Source organism: Notolabrus celidotus, chromosome 23 (genome assembly GCF_009762535.1).
Source record: "Notolabrus celidotus isolate fNotCel1 chromosome 23, fNotCel1.pri, whole genome shotgun sequence".
NCBI classification, from domain to species: domain Eukaryota; kingdom Metazoa; phylum Chordata; class Actinopteri; order Labriformes; family Labridae; genus Notolabrus; species Notolabrus celidotus.
In genome coordinates, this window is record NC_048294.1 from 3,915,051 (window position 1) to 3,934,248 (window position 19,198).

The following is a 19,198-nucleotide window of genomic DNA, read 5'->3' on the forward strand; positions in this document are numbered from 1 at the left end:
GGAATGAAAAACAGAGGAGGGGTTGAGTTGTATTTTATACAGTCTATGGGCTGAACAAGCTCCGAGCTCTGGCTTCCTGTTACAGACCGGATATTGTTGTGACGTATGAAAAACACTGAAAACTGAAACGGCTCATTTCAGCACACATTTACAGAAAGGTGGAGAAATCAGAACAGGGGCAGAATGGATTCTTTTCATTTTCAGGGGGTTTGTAGACAGGGACACATATTTCTGGTAGAGAACCATTAAAAAGTCGATTTTGCATGATATGTCACCTTTAAAGGCACAAGTATTTTCCATTTGATTCCTCACATCATGATACTACTTTAGATATTGGGCCAATCTCAGGATGCCATCTTTTGAACATGCTTTTAAAGTTGCATAGTTTGAGCATTTGCAGGATGTCTCTCTTATTAGAGACAGCTTGGGCTGCTGCAGATCACCTGCTTTATTGGCCTCCATACATTTCATATTGTTACTGCAATATTTATATGCGTACAGACTCCTGACTGTGAAATGTACATATTCTCTGTCTTTGTATCATCTTAATTCAGCCACTCTAAGCTCTATCAGTCTCCCATAAACACATCTGTACTTATTAAGTAAAGTTTAGTGCAGCAGTCTAGTTTTTAATTATAATTACACAACAATTAGGCGGGCCGACAGATCAGTACACAGTGTCTAAATGTTCTCATTTACACTAAAGAAGAAAGGGAATGTTAGACGATGAAAGAGCCTCCTCATGAATAGAGTCTGTGGAAAGTCTTTCAGGAGGACGGACAGCTTCTGAATGTGGAGTTTAGCAGAAACACAGACAGGCATTGAGTGTGCTGAGCTGCAGACGCTCTAATCCTCTCAGTTTACCTCGAACGCCTCTGACTCACTGAGATCTGACAGGAGGAGGGAGCTTCAGAGCGGAGGCAAATCCCGTTGGCTAAAGCTTCTGTGAAATACATTTTATATTTCTGTTCAAACAAACAGGAGGACGTTTTTGTTTTGAGCAGGTGTTGATGAGACTGATGCAACAAAGATGAAAAATGTATGTCAGATTCACTCCAGATATTTATCATTATTTCAATCTGTATGATAGTTATCTGTGGATTGCACTGGGATGCTTCTATGTGGAGGTTTTCATTTCGTTTTTTAACCTTAAAATGGCAAATCTAGAGTCCTGACTTAATTTAAAAGAGGATAAAACTTTTTGTGATACTCAAAAATGTTTTTCCTTCAACTTTTTTTGGGGAATATTTTATTTTAAACTGTATAACTGTATAAATAAAGATTGATTGGTTGATACTTTGTCAGAATGTGTAGAGTTATAATGAATAGAGGCAACTTTTGTTGGTTGTTTTTATTGGATTTAACTATTTTATTAGAATAATGAATAATAATTAGGGGTGACCCCAAATAGTCGAATATTCGACCATTCGTTCTAACGAGTCTTAGTCGACTGCCAATCTCATAGTCGAATATTTGCATATGAAACATGGATCATTCCATTCAAACCATGGGGGTGCCCAATGTCTAATTTTACATTATTTTCCTGTTTCCCTTAAAAGTAGTGTCTCATTTAGCCTATTTTGATATAAATATAGACTTATTTAATGTAATTCTGAGAACAGCTCTTGAAGTGTTAAATCTCCTTAAAGTGGTAATTAAATCTCCCCTGGTAATTAAAGGTGGACTCTCCCATTTAGCGGGACCTGTGGAGCAGACGTACCTCAGCTGGCCTTTAAATCTTTCTACGTTCATGGCAGCTCAAAATGTCAGGAAATAAAACTTCAGATGATCCTAAAAAATAGTGATGAAGATGAGGAGCAGCTTCATGAAGAGGGCTGTGAGATCAAGGATTACCGGACCACACAAAAACTGTACGGGGCCAAAAGAACGAGGAGGAATACCTTAAACTGTCTGAAGCCTCAAAAACAATCCACAGCATCCCATCCACCTCCACACCATCAGAGAGGATATTCTCAAAGACAGGATTTACAGTCAACAAAGCAAGGAGCGCACTTCTGCCCGTACACACGATGGTTTTCCTCACGTACAGTTTGAAAAGACTCAAGCGGACAAAGACGCGATTAAAGACTGTTTTAAAAGGTTCTGTTAAGAGATTTAAAAACCCTTTAGCTGGTTCAGGTTTGATTTTGAACATTATACAAATGTTTAGCTTTAAGTTGGACAAACTACCCTCTGCAGTGCTGCTTTCTGCTGTGTGAACACTGTTTAAATATCTCCTGATTCCTTATTCTATAGTGGAGCGTTGTTCCATGTTTAACAGATGGTGGCCTTATTTGAGTTTTCTCTCCTTCATCACCTCGTCGTTTTTGCAATATAGATTTAAAAAATCTAAGTTTTATGCTTATAATTTTCTGTTATCCCCTTTACTTTAAGCTACGAGTCTCTTAATTGTAAATGGTTATGCGTAATATTGTCATGCGGTCACCAAACATTTGACTATTCGTCGACTATGGGCAAAATCTGATGAATCAGATTCAACTAAGCAGATCCTTAGTCGGGCTCACCCCTAATAATAATACAATATTCCAACTAACAGCTGACAACCTTGGGACCAAATGTACATTGTGCATCCCTATTTGTTGTACATGATGGCTACGTCTGACACATGCAACATCTTGGCGTTGTCGGTAAGCATGTGCCCCATATACAGAGGCTATAGTCCTTGTCGCAGAGGTCGCTGATTCAACTCCTGGCCATGATCGTTGGCTGCATGTCCTCCCCCACTCTCTACTCCCCCACATTTTCTGTCTCTCTTCAGCTGTCCTATCAATAAAGGTGAAATTGCCCCAAGATATAACTTTAAAAAACAGGTTAAGAGGTTTTCTTTCCAGGACCTAATTTGCTGTTGCTAAAAAAGGTAAATAAAAAGCAAAATCAGTCATTGGACTGCTTTGGAATTTCAATAATATACAGTTTTCGCTAAATTATACTTGTAATATTTTACAGTTTGTGGTCTCTCATGATTTTAAACCCCAGTGCCAGTTGAAAGTAAAACTGAGTCCTGACATTGATGTGATGTTTTGAATACAAAGAACTTTCTACCTGTTTTCACATGCTGATAGAAAGTAATGAGCTTTGTCTGCTGCTTCCTTTCTACCTGTTTGTCCTTGCAGTCTCAGGAGCCGTTTACAAGAAACCCACTTAGTAAGACTGAGTGTATTTTGCAGTTAAATGATGCTCATGTTTATGTGAAGGAGAAGAAAACAACGTGGGATCCTGGAGATGTTTAAACTGAAACCATAGCATATAAATGTATCTGTTTTCTCCACATTTGCTCACATTTTCTGGGAATAGGATCAGTTTTCGAAGCATTGGCAAAGTAAAGATCTAAATGTTGTTCTCTGTCAGTCTCCGTCTCTCTCTCTGCCTGTTCTGCTCTCACGTCCTCCCTCCCTCCCTCATTCATGAAAACCTCAGAGCGTGGCGTAGAGAAAGGCTGCGTGTGAAATCTGTAACAAAATGTTCTCTCATTCATTTGTCTCCTCACAGTCACTTCCTGCTTTCTCAGAAACTACGTTCCCTTCTTTCTTTTCTCTCACTCACTGCCATCTTTTTCGTCTTTTCTCAGGGAGGAGAGGAGGAGGAGGAGGAAGAGTGGCGAGTTACCATGGCAACAGCAAGCTGGCTGCAAGCTACCTGTTCGCTTGTTAACAAGAGAAAGAAAAGGAGAGAGAGAGATGGAGGGAGGGATGAGAGACTGGGTGTCGTGGTAACAAGCTGGACTAATCTGCTCATTTTCTTTATTGTTGTTATTTTTCAACAAATCCCTGAAAAGAGCAAAAAGCAGCCGAGGATTGATCAAACTAACATTAACTCTCCGCCTGATATAGATTGAACCTCTGTGCCATGGAGCTCTATTGTTGTTACAACTACTGAAAACACATCAATGAGGCTCATACTGCTCTGCCTGACGTGTTCATTCATTAACATTAATGCTTTTTGTATGTAAACTCGATCCCAGCATCCTGTTTCTGTAAACACAGAACATGAAACCTGCCTTTCTGACACACATCCATATGATTCAGTAAGCTAGGAGCAGATTCAGGAAGTCTGTACACATGTATGTCAGATGCATTGACTGTACAAAAAGATGGATGCCTCCTCCCGAGGTGCAGATAAGGGAACACTAGTGGCCCTACATACCTGTCTTGGAAGCTTTCCCTTCACATTGAACATGTTTACTCAAATAGCCACCAGAGGCCCCAACCCCAACCGTAACCCTAACCCTGACCCTAACCCTAACCCTAACCCTAATCCTAACCCTAATTCTACCCTAACCCTGACCCTAACCCTAATCCTACCCTAATCCAAACCCTAACCCTAATCCTACCCTAATCCAAACCCTAACCCTAATCCTACCCTAACCCCAACCCTGAGCCTAACCCTAACCCTAATCCTACCCTAACCCCAACCCTGAGCCTAACCCTAACCCTAACCCTAACCCTAACTCTAACCCTAATCCAACCCTAACCCTAATTCTAACCCTAACCCTAACCCTAATCCTAACCCTAACCCTAACCCCAACCCTAATCCTAACCCTGACCCTAACCCTAACCCTAACCCCAACCCTAATCCTAACCCTAATCCAACCCCAACCCTGAGCCTAACCCTAACCCTAACTCTAACCCTAATCCAACCCTTACCCTAATTCTAACCCTAACCCTAATCCTAACCCTAATCCAAACCCTAACCCTAATCCCAACCCTAACCCTAATCCAACCCTAACCCTAACCCTAACTCTAACCCTAATCCAACCCTAACCCTAATCCTAACCCTAACCCTAATCCAAACCCTAACCCTAATCCCAACCCTAACCCTAATCCAATCCCAACCCTAACCCTAATCCAACCCTAACCCTAACCCTAACCCTAATCCTAACCCTTATCCAACCCTAACCCTAACCCTAACCCCAACCCTAATTCTAACCCTAACCCTAACCCTAACCCTAACCCAACCCATGGATGCCTCCTCCAGTTGTATTATCAAAGAGTTAAAAATGCTAGCACCTCTGATGTTGCTTGTTAGGAGTCTTCATAACTTGTGCTCATTTTATTAACACACATTCCAAATTTGAAGGCCTTTTACAGAAAAAGTGGACTGCCCCAGGGAGGTCTTACAGCGTGTGATTTTTTAATTACCACTAGTCGTGCCCCTGGTGTTCCTAACGCTACCTGGCCTGCAGAGAGGGGATGTTCAGAAACGAACCGAATCTAGTGACCGGCTCTTTAACACGAACGATGGGAACCGATTCTAGTTGTGAGCCATTATTTTTTTTAAAAAGAAGGAAAATCAAAAGTTGTTATTTTGACACATTTTTAATGATGTACGTGTTGAGGCTTATTTATGCTTCTCATCTGATACTCACACAGATTGGAACAGAGCCTTCTGTGTCATGAGTTGATCTTTAATTTGGGATTTTTCCTTGTGTTTCCTGCCTTGTTTCCTCTCTGTTGGTTTTCTGTATTAGTTATAAGTTATCCTATGACTTCCTCATGTTATTGGTGATCCATTTTTTGTGTTGTATTCCTAACTCTGACTCTCTTCAATTACTTAAAAACCACCTCAATACCTTTCTGTTAGAAAACAACCTACAACAGATAACCTCTAATCCTGCCCCACCTCTGTCTTTATTCTGTTTTACTTATTTGCTTAATTTTTGGCACTTTCTGTAAAGCTACTTTGAGATCCCAAAGAAGCGCTATACAAATCCTATCAAGTAGTATTATTTGTGTATTTTATCTAATTCTTAGCCTGTTGTGTTTCCTGTTTTATTTTGTCGTTCTTGATCCCTGTGTTTCCAGTTTAGTTTTAATTCCTGCCCTGGAGTGTTTCCCTCCCTTTTTGATTAGCATCATTAGTTTCACCTGTGTTGATTACCCTGTGTATTTACTTTCTCTGTTTCCCCTGTGCATTGCTTTCTCTTCATGTTCCCTGTGTTCCCTTTTGGATAGTTTCTTTGACATTTGGGGAAAAAACGGAGCGGACGCATTTGTACGAACCAAATGTTGCAGTACCACCAGGAACCACGGGGGCAGTGTTGAGCACTGAAACCAACAATTTAAGCCCGACCAGTGAAACCAAGAATACTTCATAAAGTTGAACAACTTTTTGTGGAAAAATTGTGAGTTAGTCGGAAGCTATCGATAGATTTTTGACATTACCTCACCTGGACACGTCATGATGTACTTAACAGCCACCACTGTCTACAACACTGCCTCTGATTTTGCCTCTGTCTTAATGCATATATAACCAATACCTTCTCCACCATGTTTGTAGTCTGAAACTGTTAACTCTGCTTCCCTGGAGTAACCCCTTACTCTGAGTGGCGCCCTCTAGTGGACGCATTGTTTAACTTCCATGCCAACATACAGGATGTGTGACAGTTGTGTCAAACATACGTATATCTATTTGTATACATAGAAGCAGAAATGAGCCAGCAGAGACGACCTACAAATTGATGGTTTGGGTCTTTAAATGATCCCATCCTCATACCCGACTCACTCTCTTTTTAACTCCACTATCCCTCCACCTTCCATCTTCCCCCTTCACCTCCTTCCTTCTTCCTCCCCCTGTTTCTTCCCCTTTCTCTCTCCAAAGGAAGTGAGTACCCACCAAGTCCAGCGCCACAGGCGTGCATCATTATACCTGACCTTCTCCTCCCCCTGCACAGTGGGTGAGGAGAGCGAGCGAGGGAGACAGGGGTTGATATTAAACTAAAGATGGATACCAAAGGAGGAGCAGGGGGGGGGGAGAGGCTCTCGGTGACGAAGCAGTTGCTATGCCAAAAAAACCAGGAGGACCGAAAAAAAACACACACACACACACACACATGTATGTACGTTCACACATGAAAGCGGAGTAAACAAGGAGGAGGCTCGATGGAGACAAGAGGAAGCAGGAGTGTCAGAATGATGCTGCAGTGGATGACCACAGCATACTAACAGCTCTGGCAGCACACACACACATGCACACACATGCACACACATGCACACACATGCACACGCACAGAGACACTTCACACAAGCAGAGCTGACTGCCACAGACGGGCGAGGGCGAGAGTGAATGTGATCGTAAAAAGAAATGTTCTTGACGTCACATCTTGTTTCTGCAGCCTTTCCTTTGCTGAGAGCTGGGACTCATGCCGCATGTATGTGTGTGTGTGTGGATCCTCTTGTGTCTTTTATATGTGTGTGTGTGTGTGAGAAATTACTTGTGGCATGAATATGCAGAATGTTCAAACAACGAGGGAACCTGCATGCAGAGAACACACCGCTGAAGGTTTTGTTGACAGTGTGTGTTCGATGACAAACGTGGATTCAAAAGGAAAACCTAAAAAAGATGAAACCCCTCGTCCTCATCCCTCTCTTTATTTTTTAACTCCACCATCAAATGAAGCTTCATCTTCTTGGCAAAAACACCCCCTACATTTATAATTCTCTTTTAAGGCTTGTTTTTCTCTTGAGGAAGGAGATGATATTAGGAGTTAGATTTTTTTCTTATGTTCTCATCAGAAAAAGAACAAATAGGCATGAGAGAGGGATTGGTGTAATAATGTAGTTTACGATAATGTCAACGAGCACCGAGGGAACAGTCGGCGCATTTACATGGTCCGATTACATTTAGGAAAGAAATGATTCTGCAATCTGGAACGTGGAGTGAAGCTGCCTCTGTAAATTGTGTTTTTTAACTCGTACACACACGAGAATCGAACGACTGCAATAGAAATGTTCATGTTCGAGGATTGTAACCTTCCAAGGAGAGGGTAGTTTCTTATTCTTCACCCTTTAAAGAGACGAACCGAAGTTCTCCACCAATGTAGAGTCGCACTGAGAACGATTTTGTACCGGTCTTGTAGGCAGCAGGCTGAGAAAGCCGATCCATGTATTTAGTCAATTGCCCCCCAGGGGCCCCGAGGTGCAGATAAGGGAACACTAGTGGCCCTGTCTTGGAAGCTTTCCCTTCACATTGAACATGTTTACTCAAATAGCCACCAGAGGCCCGAACTCCAACCGTAACCCTAACCCTGACCCTAATCAAACCCTAACCCTAATTCCAACCCTGACCCTAACCCTAACCCTAACCCTAACCCCAACCCTAATCCTAACCCTAATCCAACCCTAACCCTAACCCTAACCCTAACCCCAACCCTAATCCTAACCCTAACCCTAACCCCAACCCTAATCCTAACCCTAATCCAAAACTTACCCTAACCCTAACCCCAACCCTAATCCTAACCCTAATCCAACCCTAACCCTAATCCAACCCTAAACCTAATCCAACCCTAACCCTAACCCTAACCCCAACCCTAATCCTAACCCTAATCCAATCCTAACCCTAATCCAACCCTAACCCTAATCCTAACCCCAATCCAACCCTAACCCTAATCCAACCCTAACCCTAACCCTAACCCCAACCCTAATCCTAACCCTAATCCAACCCAAACCCTAATCCAACCCTAACCCTAACCCTAATCCTAACCCTAATCCAACCCTAACCCTAATCCAACCCTAACCCTAACCCTAACCCTAACCCTAATCCTAACCCTTATCCTAACCCTAATCCAACCCTAACCCTAATCTAACCCTAACCCTAACCCTAATCAAACCCTAACCCTAATCCTAACCCTAACCCCAACCCTAATCCTAACCCTAATCCAACCCTAACCCTAACCCTAACCCTAACCCTAACCCCAACCCTAATCCTAACCCTAATCCAACCCTAACCCTAATCCAACCCTAACCCTAACCCTAATCAAACCCTAACCCTAATCCTAACCCTAACCCCAACCCTAATCCTAACCCTAATCCAACCCTAACCCTAACCCTAACCCCAACCCTAATCCTAACCCTAATCCAACCCTAACCCTAATCAAACCCTAACCCTAATCCTAACCCTAATCAAACCCTAATCCAACCCTAATCCAAACCCTAATCCAAACCGTAACCCTAACCCTAATCCAACCCTAACCCTAATCCAACCCTAACCCTAATCCAACCCTAATCCTAACCCTAATCCAACCCTAACCCTAATCCAACCCTAACCCTAACCCTAATCCTAACCCTAACCCTAATCCAACCCTAACCCTAATCAAACCCTAACCCTAATCCAACCCTAACCCCAACCCCAACCATAACCCTCACCCTAATCCAAACCCTAATCCAAACCGTAACCCTAACCCCAACCCCAACCGTAACCCTAACCCTAATCCAAACCCTATTCCAAACCGTAACCGTAACCCTCACCCTAATCCAAACCCTAATCCAACCCTAACCCCAACCCCAACCCCAACCGTAACCCTAACCCTAATCCAAACCCTAATCCAACCCTAACCCCAACCCCAACCCCAACCGTAACCCTAACCCTAATCCAAACCCTATTCCAAACCGTAACCGTAACCCTAACCCTAATCCAAACCCTAATCCAACCCTAACCCCAACCCCAACCCCAACCGTAACCCTAACCCTAATCCAAACCCTAATCCAAACCGCAACCCTAACCCTAACCCTAATCCAAACCCTAACCCTAACCCAAACCGTAACCCTAACCCTAACCCTAATCCAAAACCTAACCCTAACCCTAACCCTAACTCTAACCCTAAGTCTTCTATGGTTCCTAACCATAGACCTTTCTGGAGTCCCTGAGCTCCCTTGTCTTGTAGGTTCCTCTGAGCTGCCGTAGACGTCCTCCTGCTGTGGACATTCCAGACTCCAGCTGATACGGACCTACAGGGTCTACCTGTCAGGGTCCGGGAGGCAGACACCCTCTCTACTTTTAAGAGTAGGCTTCAATTTTTTCTTTTTGATAAAGCTTATAGTAAGAGCTGGATCAGGCTTGGACCAGCTCTTAGTTATGCTGCTATAGGCTTAGACTGCTGGGATCCCCTCTCTCCCTCTAACACACACAAAGTTACTAACCATAGACCTTTCTGGAGTCCCTGAGCTCCCTTGTCTTGTAGGTTCCTCCTGCTGTGGACGTTCCAGACTCCAGCTGAGACGGACGTGCTGGACTCCAGCGGCAACAGCTACTACTACTCGTCTCATCACTATCACTTCTCCCTCTCTCTCTTCATCTCCTCTATCCCTCTTTCCAGACCCAACTCGGTCTCAGCAGATGTGCGTCTAACATGAGTCTGGTCCTGCTGGAGGTTTCTGCCTGTTAAAGGAAGTTTTTCCTTGCCACTGTAACTAGCTAAATACTGCGAGGTGGAATGCTCATGGTGGATTAAGATGAGTCCAGTCTGGACCTGCTCTGTTTGTAAAAGCGTCCTGAGATTACGTTTGTTGTGATTTGGTGCTGTATAAATAAAGATTGATTGATTGAATACAAAGTTTTCATGGTTAATCAAGGTTACAAGTCGACACTTTTTCTCTGCTTCCTCTCAAACTATCTCAAACTAAAATAACACAACACTCTCCTAAGAGCAGCACAGACTGTATGAATGCAGTGTTGTACCCGCAGGCTGCAGAACCGTCTTTTGAAGCGTTGACGGCAAAGACATGAAAACAGCGTTTAGTTTAATCACACTGGTTTGAAACCACCAGCCCCCCTGCAGAGGCTGTTTGTAGATTACATCATGTGTCTTCAGGTTTGACATCCAGAACACTTCTGCAGCTGCCAAGTGCCGGTTAGTTTTCAATATGATCTCATTTGGGAGGTTAATTTGAGACTGTTTTCATATTACAGTTATAAATTATAATTCTTGAAGGAATGAAGTTAACACGACGAATACACACCTCACCTTTCCTCGACAACACCCTCTAATTAACCTCGATTCCACTCCTCCCACTCTTCCTTGATCATGTGACCTTTTAATCAAGGCTGCAACAAGCAGCTCTTTCAATACTAATTGTTATAATCACTGTTTTTGTTGTTTGCCAATAAAATGCTGTGGTTAAAAATGGCACAAAGTACGAAAATGCCGATAACGAGCTCCCAGAGGCTTTGTCGACGTCGAAACCTCAAAATACTTCACTGACGATCACTCTCTCACATTACAGAAGCCAAAATCCACTTTAGATAATTCAACCACTTAGTACGCTGGATGCCAGTCACCTGTGTTCACATGCAGCCAGTGTACTCTTCTTCTACTTTGATGGCTCAAGATCAGTCAGGGTCCAGGAGATAAAACTTTCATGAATTCTTTGAGATGTTAAAGTCCAAAGACTTCTAAGGCAAGACCAAGGACGTTTGATTCTTTTCGGGCTGACTGTGTCCAGAGTTTTCTTCAAAAACACTTCAATAACTCTGAAACAACAAACATCATCAGTTGGCTGAGATGCAAAAAACACCACTACACCACGATGAATCAGTAACACATCATTAGTCGTCTTTTAAAAGAGCAAAACACATTCAAAAAGTAACTCCTCCGATGTGGGAAGGTAAAGAACCCAAGTACTGTGTCATGTTGTGTCTTATCATACCTGTGATGTCAAGTGGAAGAAAGTGACCTGGTCTCCCGAGGTGCCAGCGTGGTTTCTCTGCAACAGGCGGCCCGGTGGTAGCAGAAGTGGCGGTGCTGCTGCTGCTGTTGTTACTACTCCAGCCCAGCGGGGGGCGATCTGAGCCGCAAGGCGACGGGGATAGGGAGGGGGACGGGTTGGTCAGGGACCTCAGTCCGAACACTGAGGAGGCGGTTTCATCATCGTAGAGCTGTTTGGACGCCGGCTGCAAGCAGAAGAAGAGAAAGAGGTTTGACTCAAAGAAGGTTCACGAAACACGTTTATCTGTTTGAACAGTCCTGGAGCGATAATGATGTCATCCCTATATAAAAGAGATTGGAGCACGAACATCCATCAGATGCCCCCCAGGGGCCCCACTGGCAGTCTAGGGGACCCTAGGGGCCTGTAGTATCTATTCTGGAGACTCTCCCTTCAATTTGAACGTATTTACTCAATTGGCCGCCAGGGGCCTCAAATGCATCCTATTTACTCAATTGCCCCCCAGGGGCCCAATATACAGTCTAGGGACCTCTAGTGTCTATTCTGGAGGTTCTCCCTTCACTGTGAATGTATTTTGTCAATTGGCCCCCAGGGGCCCAAAGGTGCAGATAAGGGAACACTAGTGGCCCTACACACCTGTCTTGGAAGCGTAACCCTAACCCTTTCACTTTGAACATGTTTACTCAACCACCAGAGGCCTGTAACCCTAACCCTAATCCAAACCCTAACCCTAACCCTAATCCAAACCCTTACCCTAATCCTAACCCTAACCCTAATCCAAACCCTAACCCTAACCCTAACCCTAATCCAAACCCTTACCCTAATCCTAACCCTAACCCTAATCCAAACCCTAACCCTAACCCTAACCCTAATCCAAACCCTTACCCTAATCCTAACACTAACCCTAATCCAAACCCTAACCCTAATCCAAACCCTAACCCTAACGCCAATCATAACCCTAACCCTAATCCTAACCCTAACCCTAACCCTAATCCAAACCCTTACCCTAATCCTAACCCTAACCCTAATCCCAACCCTAACCCTAGCCCTAATCCTAACCCTAACCCCAACCCTAACCCTAATCCTAACCCTAACCCTAATCCAAACCCTAACCCCAACCCTAACCCTAACCCTAACCCTAATCCAAACCCTAACCCTAACCCTAACCCTAATCCTAACCCTAACCCTAACTCTAACCCTTGCCCCAATCCTAACCCTAATCCTAATCCTAACCCTAACCCAAACCCTAACCCTAACCCTAACCCTAACCCTAACCCTAATCCTAACCCTAACCCTAATCCAAACCCTAACCCTAACCCTAATCCTAACCCTAACCCTAACCCCAACCCTAACCCTAACCCCAACCCTAACCCTAACCCTAACCCTAACTCTAACCCTAACCCTAACCCTAATCCTAACCCTAACCCTAATCCAAACCCAAACCCTAACCCTAACCCTAATCCTAACCCTAACCCCTTTGATTAGGATAAGGGTTAGGTTTAGGGTTAGGGTTTGGATTAGGGTTAGGGTTTGGATTAGGGTTAGGGTTAGGATTAGGGTTAGGGTTAGGGTTAGAGTTAGGGTTAGGGTTAGGGTTAGGGTTTGGATTAGGGTTAGGGTTTGGATAAGGGTAAGGGTTAGGGTTAGGATTTGGATAAGGGTTAGGGTTAGGGTTAGGATTTGGATTAGGGTTAGGGTTTTGATTAGGGTTAGGGTTTGGATTATTATTAGGGCTTTGATTAGGGTTGGGGTTTGGATTAGGGTTTGGGTTGGTGCCTCTGGTGGCCATTTGAGTGAACATATTCAAAGTGAAAGGAAAGCTTCCAAGACAGGTGTGTAGGGACACTAGTGTTCCCTAATCTGCACATTGGGGCTCCGGGGGGGCCAATTGACTAAATATATTCATAGTAAAGGGAGAGCCTCCAAAACGGATACTGGAGGCCCCTAGACTGTATAATGGGCCCCGGGGGGCTAATTGAGTTTATAGGCTGCACCTTGGGGCCCCTGGGGGCCAATTGACTGAATACATTCAAAGTGAAGGGAGAGTCTCCAGAATAGATACTACAGGCCCCTAGGGCCCCCTAGACTGCCAGTGGGGCCCCTGGGGGCCATCTGTGTAAAAATCTTCAAATCGAGAGGAAAGCTTCCCAGATTAATATACAGGGCCCCTAGTATTCTCTAGACTGCACCTTGGGGCCCCTGGGGACCAATTGACTAAATACATTCAGAGTGAAGGGAGAGTCTCCAGAATAGATACTAGAGGCCCCTAGACTGTATATTGGGCCCCTGGGGCGCAATTGAGTAAATAGGCTGCATTTGGGGCCCCTGGGGGCCAATTGAGTAAATACATTCAAAGTGAAGGGAGGGTCTCCAGAATAGATACTAGAGGCCCCTAGGGTCCCCAAGACTGCCAGTGGGGTCCCTGGGGGCCAATTGACTAAATACATTTGCAGTGAAGGGAGAACCTTCAGAATAGATACTACAGTCTCCTAGGGTCCCCTAGACTGCCAGTGTGGCCCCTGGGGGCTATCTTGGTAAATCTGTTCAAATCAAGAGGAAAGCTTCCCAGATTAATATATAGGGCCCCTAGTATTCTCTAGACTGCACCTTGGGGCCCCTGGGGGCCAATTGACTAAACACATCTAAAGTTAAGTGAGAGCCTTAAGAATGGATACGGGAGGCCTCAGGTTTCCCCTAGGCTGCACCTTGGGGCCCCTGGGGGCCATTTGACTAAATATGTTGAAAGTGAAGGAAAGCCTCCAGAATGGATTCTAGAGGCCCTTGTTGTTACCTAAAATTCACATTGGGACTCTCAGGCTGCAATTGAGCAAATTTGTGCAAAAATGGGCCCTTCAGGGGCCAATGGGACATATCTCTATGGTCAAGGGAAAACATTTGACTGGTCTTGACTTCAAACTGGCCTTCAAGGTCTCAGATCCAAAACCCAATTGTCAGCTCCTCAATGCAGACAGACAATTTAGTTTCTTTACAGCATTTTCCTGACTCTGTTCCTGCTCTGATTCGACTCCATTTTGCACCAAACTTTGAACTTCTTGAGGATCCTTGTTTCATTCTTTTTCTGTAGCTCTTTTTCAAAATTGTTAGACTCCTGTTAGAATCCAAAAATAATTTGCTAACCTGTTGATATAATTTAATTTTAAAAAGCTACACTAACACCTGTGAGTCCAGAGAATTACAGGTCAAAACATGACGCTAACAGGCCACTTTCACAAGTACAGATCAAAGATGAATACATAGGTTTCCCAAGAATGGTACAGACTTAAGATTTGACCTTTGTCAACCAAAGTTTAGTCGCATCATTCTTGAGAAGAAAGGGGAAATTCATACTAAATCTAAAGTCATTCCCTCAAGGTTTTCCAAAAGTATCAAGAACAGACTGACAAAAGGCAAACACCTCGGGTATCAGTGTTCTCAAACTTGGAGGCATAAAAACCTAAACAAACTTGAAATTCAATTAAGAGGAAAAATCAATACAAGTGAAAACTTGGAGGGGATGAGACCCAGCCGAGGTCATCTGCTCATCAAACTCCACCAAAATAAATTGCTGTCCTCTTGAAGCTGCTTCAGTGCCAGACTGAGGACGGAACGGTGAAGTTGATAAGAGGCGAAGAGGAAAACAAACACTTGGTACTTCTCATTCGTCTTAAAGCTGAGTTACAAAACTCTCGGGTGGTGTTGAACACTTTTGTAATAGTGGCAGGTACAAAAACAGAGAAGTAGAGAAAGGCAGAAGTAGTGGATCAAATCGAATTGGCCAGCGGGGACATACTCAGACATGTGGCACAGACATTGATGGTTCAGATTCTGGTGTCAACACAAAGTAGTAATCCCAGCTGGGGGGGCGAATGGTATCTATCAGCAGCTTGGCATTAAATCTGAGGTATCACCATTGCAGCAGGGAGTCAACTTGTTGAAACCCAAACTGCTCCGAGGTTGCTGCAATGCAGAAAAAAACCTCTCCTCTCTGATGAAACCCATGTGGGGGAAACACTCGTATGTACTGTGGAAATTCATATCCAGCGGCTCTGGTGGGAATTCACCAAAGTCTTAATTGAAATGAACCCCAAACAGAGGCCGGGACATTAACTTAACAGAGATGTTTAACAGCTTGCTGAAGGGAATGGAGAGTCGATGCAGGAAATGTGTGGCCCATCTTGCAGTAAAAATCACAGCAGGAGTCCATCAAGCCGCCGTAATGGCAACGTTTGGGGGGAAATAACCTGAGATCTATTAGCAACAAAGGAGGAGAGACGAAAGAGAGGAGAAGTCGCTGCAGAGTCTGTTTCATCCAATTGTTCATGATCTTTAATAGATACTTTACAAAAAGAAAAGTTGATGGATCAGTCCCATTTTCTTCTCTTAAGTCATTGAAATTCATTGTTACAACCTGCCTTTGACTCTCAAATAACTCCACTGAGATCCAAAGCGCCTGAGCTGACTAATAAACAGCACTTATGTAATCATCTGTTTCAAGTATGAGTGATATTTCCATCTTGGAGACACTAAACGATTTGGCATTTATTTATGGAGACCTGCTGAGCGTGTGAAAAGGATGATGAGTAATTCTGACAAATCCAAAAGAGGGGGCGGGACGTTCTGTACAATCGTTTTCAGGAGAATTCAGCTCAGCCAACAAAAGCAATGAGGCGTTTTTTGTCACAACACAAATGTTAGCAGAAACAATATCAGTGACAGTGAAACAGTCATTTGTTAAAAAGTGTGGAGAAGAAGAATGTCAGTGCTTTGTTTTGATGACTGAAGGCTGAAACTAAAGGACTCTCCATAAAATGGCAAACAGAAGAGGAAAAAGTCCTTCAAGGAGCCAATCAGTGAGACAGATCTGGTCTGTTTGCTTCCCCTATGATGCAACGGTCTCAAAGGTTGGAGAGACAAAATATGTGTTATAGATCTGAAGTGTTGTGGTTACTGCTAAGGTCCAAAAACATCACCATGTATAGACCATCCATCTTTATTTCTATAGCGCCAAATCACAACAAATGTTCTCCTCAGACTCTTTCCAAACCGTGCAGGTCTAGACCGTACTCTATGTTCTATTATTAACAAAGACCAAACATCAAGACAGGATAAGATCTAGTCCCATCTTACAGACAGGACTCAGTCTGACCTCATCTTAATCCACCATGAGCAGAGCACTTTGCAGCATTTAGCAAGTTACAGTGGCAAGGACAAACTTCCTTTAACAGGCAGAAACCTCCAGCAGGACCACACTCATGTTAGACACACATCTGCTAAGACCGTGTTGGAGAGAGGGATAGAGGGAGATGAAGAGAGAGAGAGAGATGATAGTGGTGAGACAGATAGTAGTGGTTGTGAGAGCTTGGAGTCTGGCGCGTCCACAGGCCGGCCAGAGGAACATACAAGACAAGGGAGCTCAGGGACTCTAGAAAGGTCTATGGTTAGTAACTTTAATGGGACAGGAAGAGTTAATATAAGTGATGAGAGAGGGGATCCCAGTGTGTCAGTCTAAGCCTATAGCAGCATAACTAAGAGCTGGTCCAAACCTGAGCCAGCTCTAAATATAAGCTTTATCAAAAAGGAAAGGCAAAAGAAGGTGACCATGTGACCAACTTCCTTTAGCAGGCAGAAACCTCCAGCAGGACCAGACTCACGTTAGACACACATCTGCTGAGACTGTGCATTCTGACTTGTGAAAAAATGTGTGAATTCTGTTTGTTTTTGTGTGAGTGTGTGAGTGTGTGAGTGTGTGAGTGTGGTTGTTGTTGTTTTTTACTAAAGCAATTCATCATATATCTACAGAAGAGGATTAGGGCCACTGAAATAAAAATGGAGGCAAGGCCAACACAAAGAAAATGTTGAATTCCAACTTTAAAGTCAGAATTCAGACTTTTTTCTCATAATTCTGAGGTTAAAGTCCGAATTTTAATTATTATTCAACTCAAAAAGAAGATGCACGGGGCGCTGGTGACCTAGCTAGCTAGTCTAAGCGCCCCACATACAGAGGCTATAGTCCTCATCCCAGAGGTCGTAGGTTCGATTCCAGCTTCGACCGTTTGCTGCATGTCCTCCCCCTCTCTCTATTTCCCACATTTTCAGTCTCTCTTCAGCTGTCCTATCCATAAAGGCAAAAATGCCCCAAAAATATCACTTTAAAAAGAAGAGGCACTGTATGTCTCAAGTACATTTGAATTGAAACATGAAAAAAGCTAACAGCAGTCTGTTGCAACACAGTCCAAATAGTTGGTTTTAACCAAGCGGCAACCTACGGTCACTAGAATTGAAGCCAATGCAGATTTTTACAGCAGAAATAAACATGTTTACAGCCTGGTTCAAAAGACAAGTGTAGTCTGGATAGCTCATTTCTCAATCGGCACACACTGTACAGGGGGGGAATTTTGTCATAACTCAGCAGTTTTGAAGGTACTAAGATTAGGATTTTTCCATTATGAGAGGCACAGCTGACTTGATTGGCAGGCGGGAACACTGTAGCTGTTAGCTAGGAGGCTTAAAGCCCGCCTCTTTACCACACACTAGCTTGACAGAAGTTAGGTTCAGCATTTCCAATATGGCACCCGCCGATGATAGGCTTCAAAACAGCGCTTCAGAAACAGATGGGTGACATCACGGATTTTCACGTCCATTTGTTTATACAGTCCATGGTTTTAACATGACTGTAAGGTTGGGCTCAAGTCCCGCCTCTGACAAGCGAAACAGCCAATCAAACTTCAGGATTTTTGGGTAGCACCTGGATGGCCATTTAGATTTCAAGTGGGGCCCAAGCCACCCTTGAGTTTGCCAAGGCAATGGTCCTTTCACTTCAACATTTGAGAACCATTAGATTTTGGACCCCAAAGAGTACACTTTTTGGTGTTTGGTGGCCATTTTTGTGCATGGACACTTAACTTGAATCCAGAATAGGAAAGCAGTAAAAACAAAAACACTCTGCTGAACAGAGAAGAACACAAATTGGAATCAGAGATTCTTGGCATACAGTAAGTGAGCGAGTGGGTGACCGAGATAGGGAAGTGAGGCAGGCAAGATTCTGTAAATGTCTGACGTCTGGATCTTTAGGCTACAAAGTAAAGTATTGAATAAGTTAAGGCAGAAACTGTGGAGCAGATATAAACAAAAAGTGTAGGAGAACAGAGGGAATAAGTTCAGAGAGGGCAGAGAGAGTGGGACGGAGTGAGTTAGTGTGAGTTTGGTGATGATATGACGTCTGTTGTTCCGGGAGAAAAGTGAAGATGATGAGTAAAGTGGACACAGCTCATGTGTCTGTGTTGAGCTGTGAGAAGTCCACTCTGATTGTTTAGAGACAACAGGAAGTGTTAGAGGACATGTATGATACAATAAGAGAGGTGGAAACAACACAAATAATCATAAATAAAAAGCTGAATTCAGAGTGTTTGTTTACTAGAGAGATGACATTTGGTGCAAGGGGGACTTAAAATCAAACAAGCCTGTATGCATATTTGTATGTGTGTGTGCTTGTGTGTTTTGTGCGTGTGTGTGTGTGTTTACCAGGAAGATGAAGTCTGGCCTCTTGTTGTGAAGGGAGATGGGCGAGCGGCTGAGCGAGGTGGATGTGTCGTCAGAGCTCTGCGAGGACGGATGCCGGAACGTCTGACCGGTCAGCTTGGTGTCGTACAACTGCTCCTCAAAATCTGCAAGCCCACAGAAAGAAGAGAGAGAGACGGCATGAGCTTTAGATTTAGAGTCACATGTGCTGCACACACACA

The 19,198-nt window shown here is 43.8% G+C and overlaps 1 protein-coding gene across 1 annotated transcript in view; it reads right to left on the minus strand.

The window, feature by feature from the left end:
- Positions 1-19,198, minus strand: part of nhsl2 (NHS-like 2) — a 102,341-nt gene that overhangs the window by 20,690 nt on the left and 62,453 nt on the right. The window contains exons 3-4 of the mRNA XM_034677069.1: positions 18,981-19,123; positions 11,442-11,685 (exon numbers count right to left, since the gene is read on the minus strand). Of these exons, the coding sequence (XP_034532960.1) occupies positions 11,442-11,685; positions 18,981-19,123 (387 nt within the window). The remainder of the gene's footprint in view (positions 1-11,441; positions 11,686-18,980; positions 19,124-19,198) is intronic.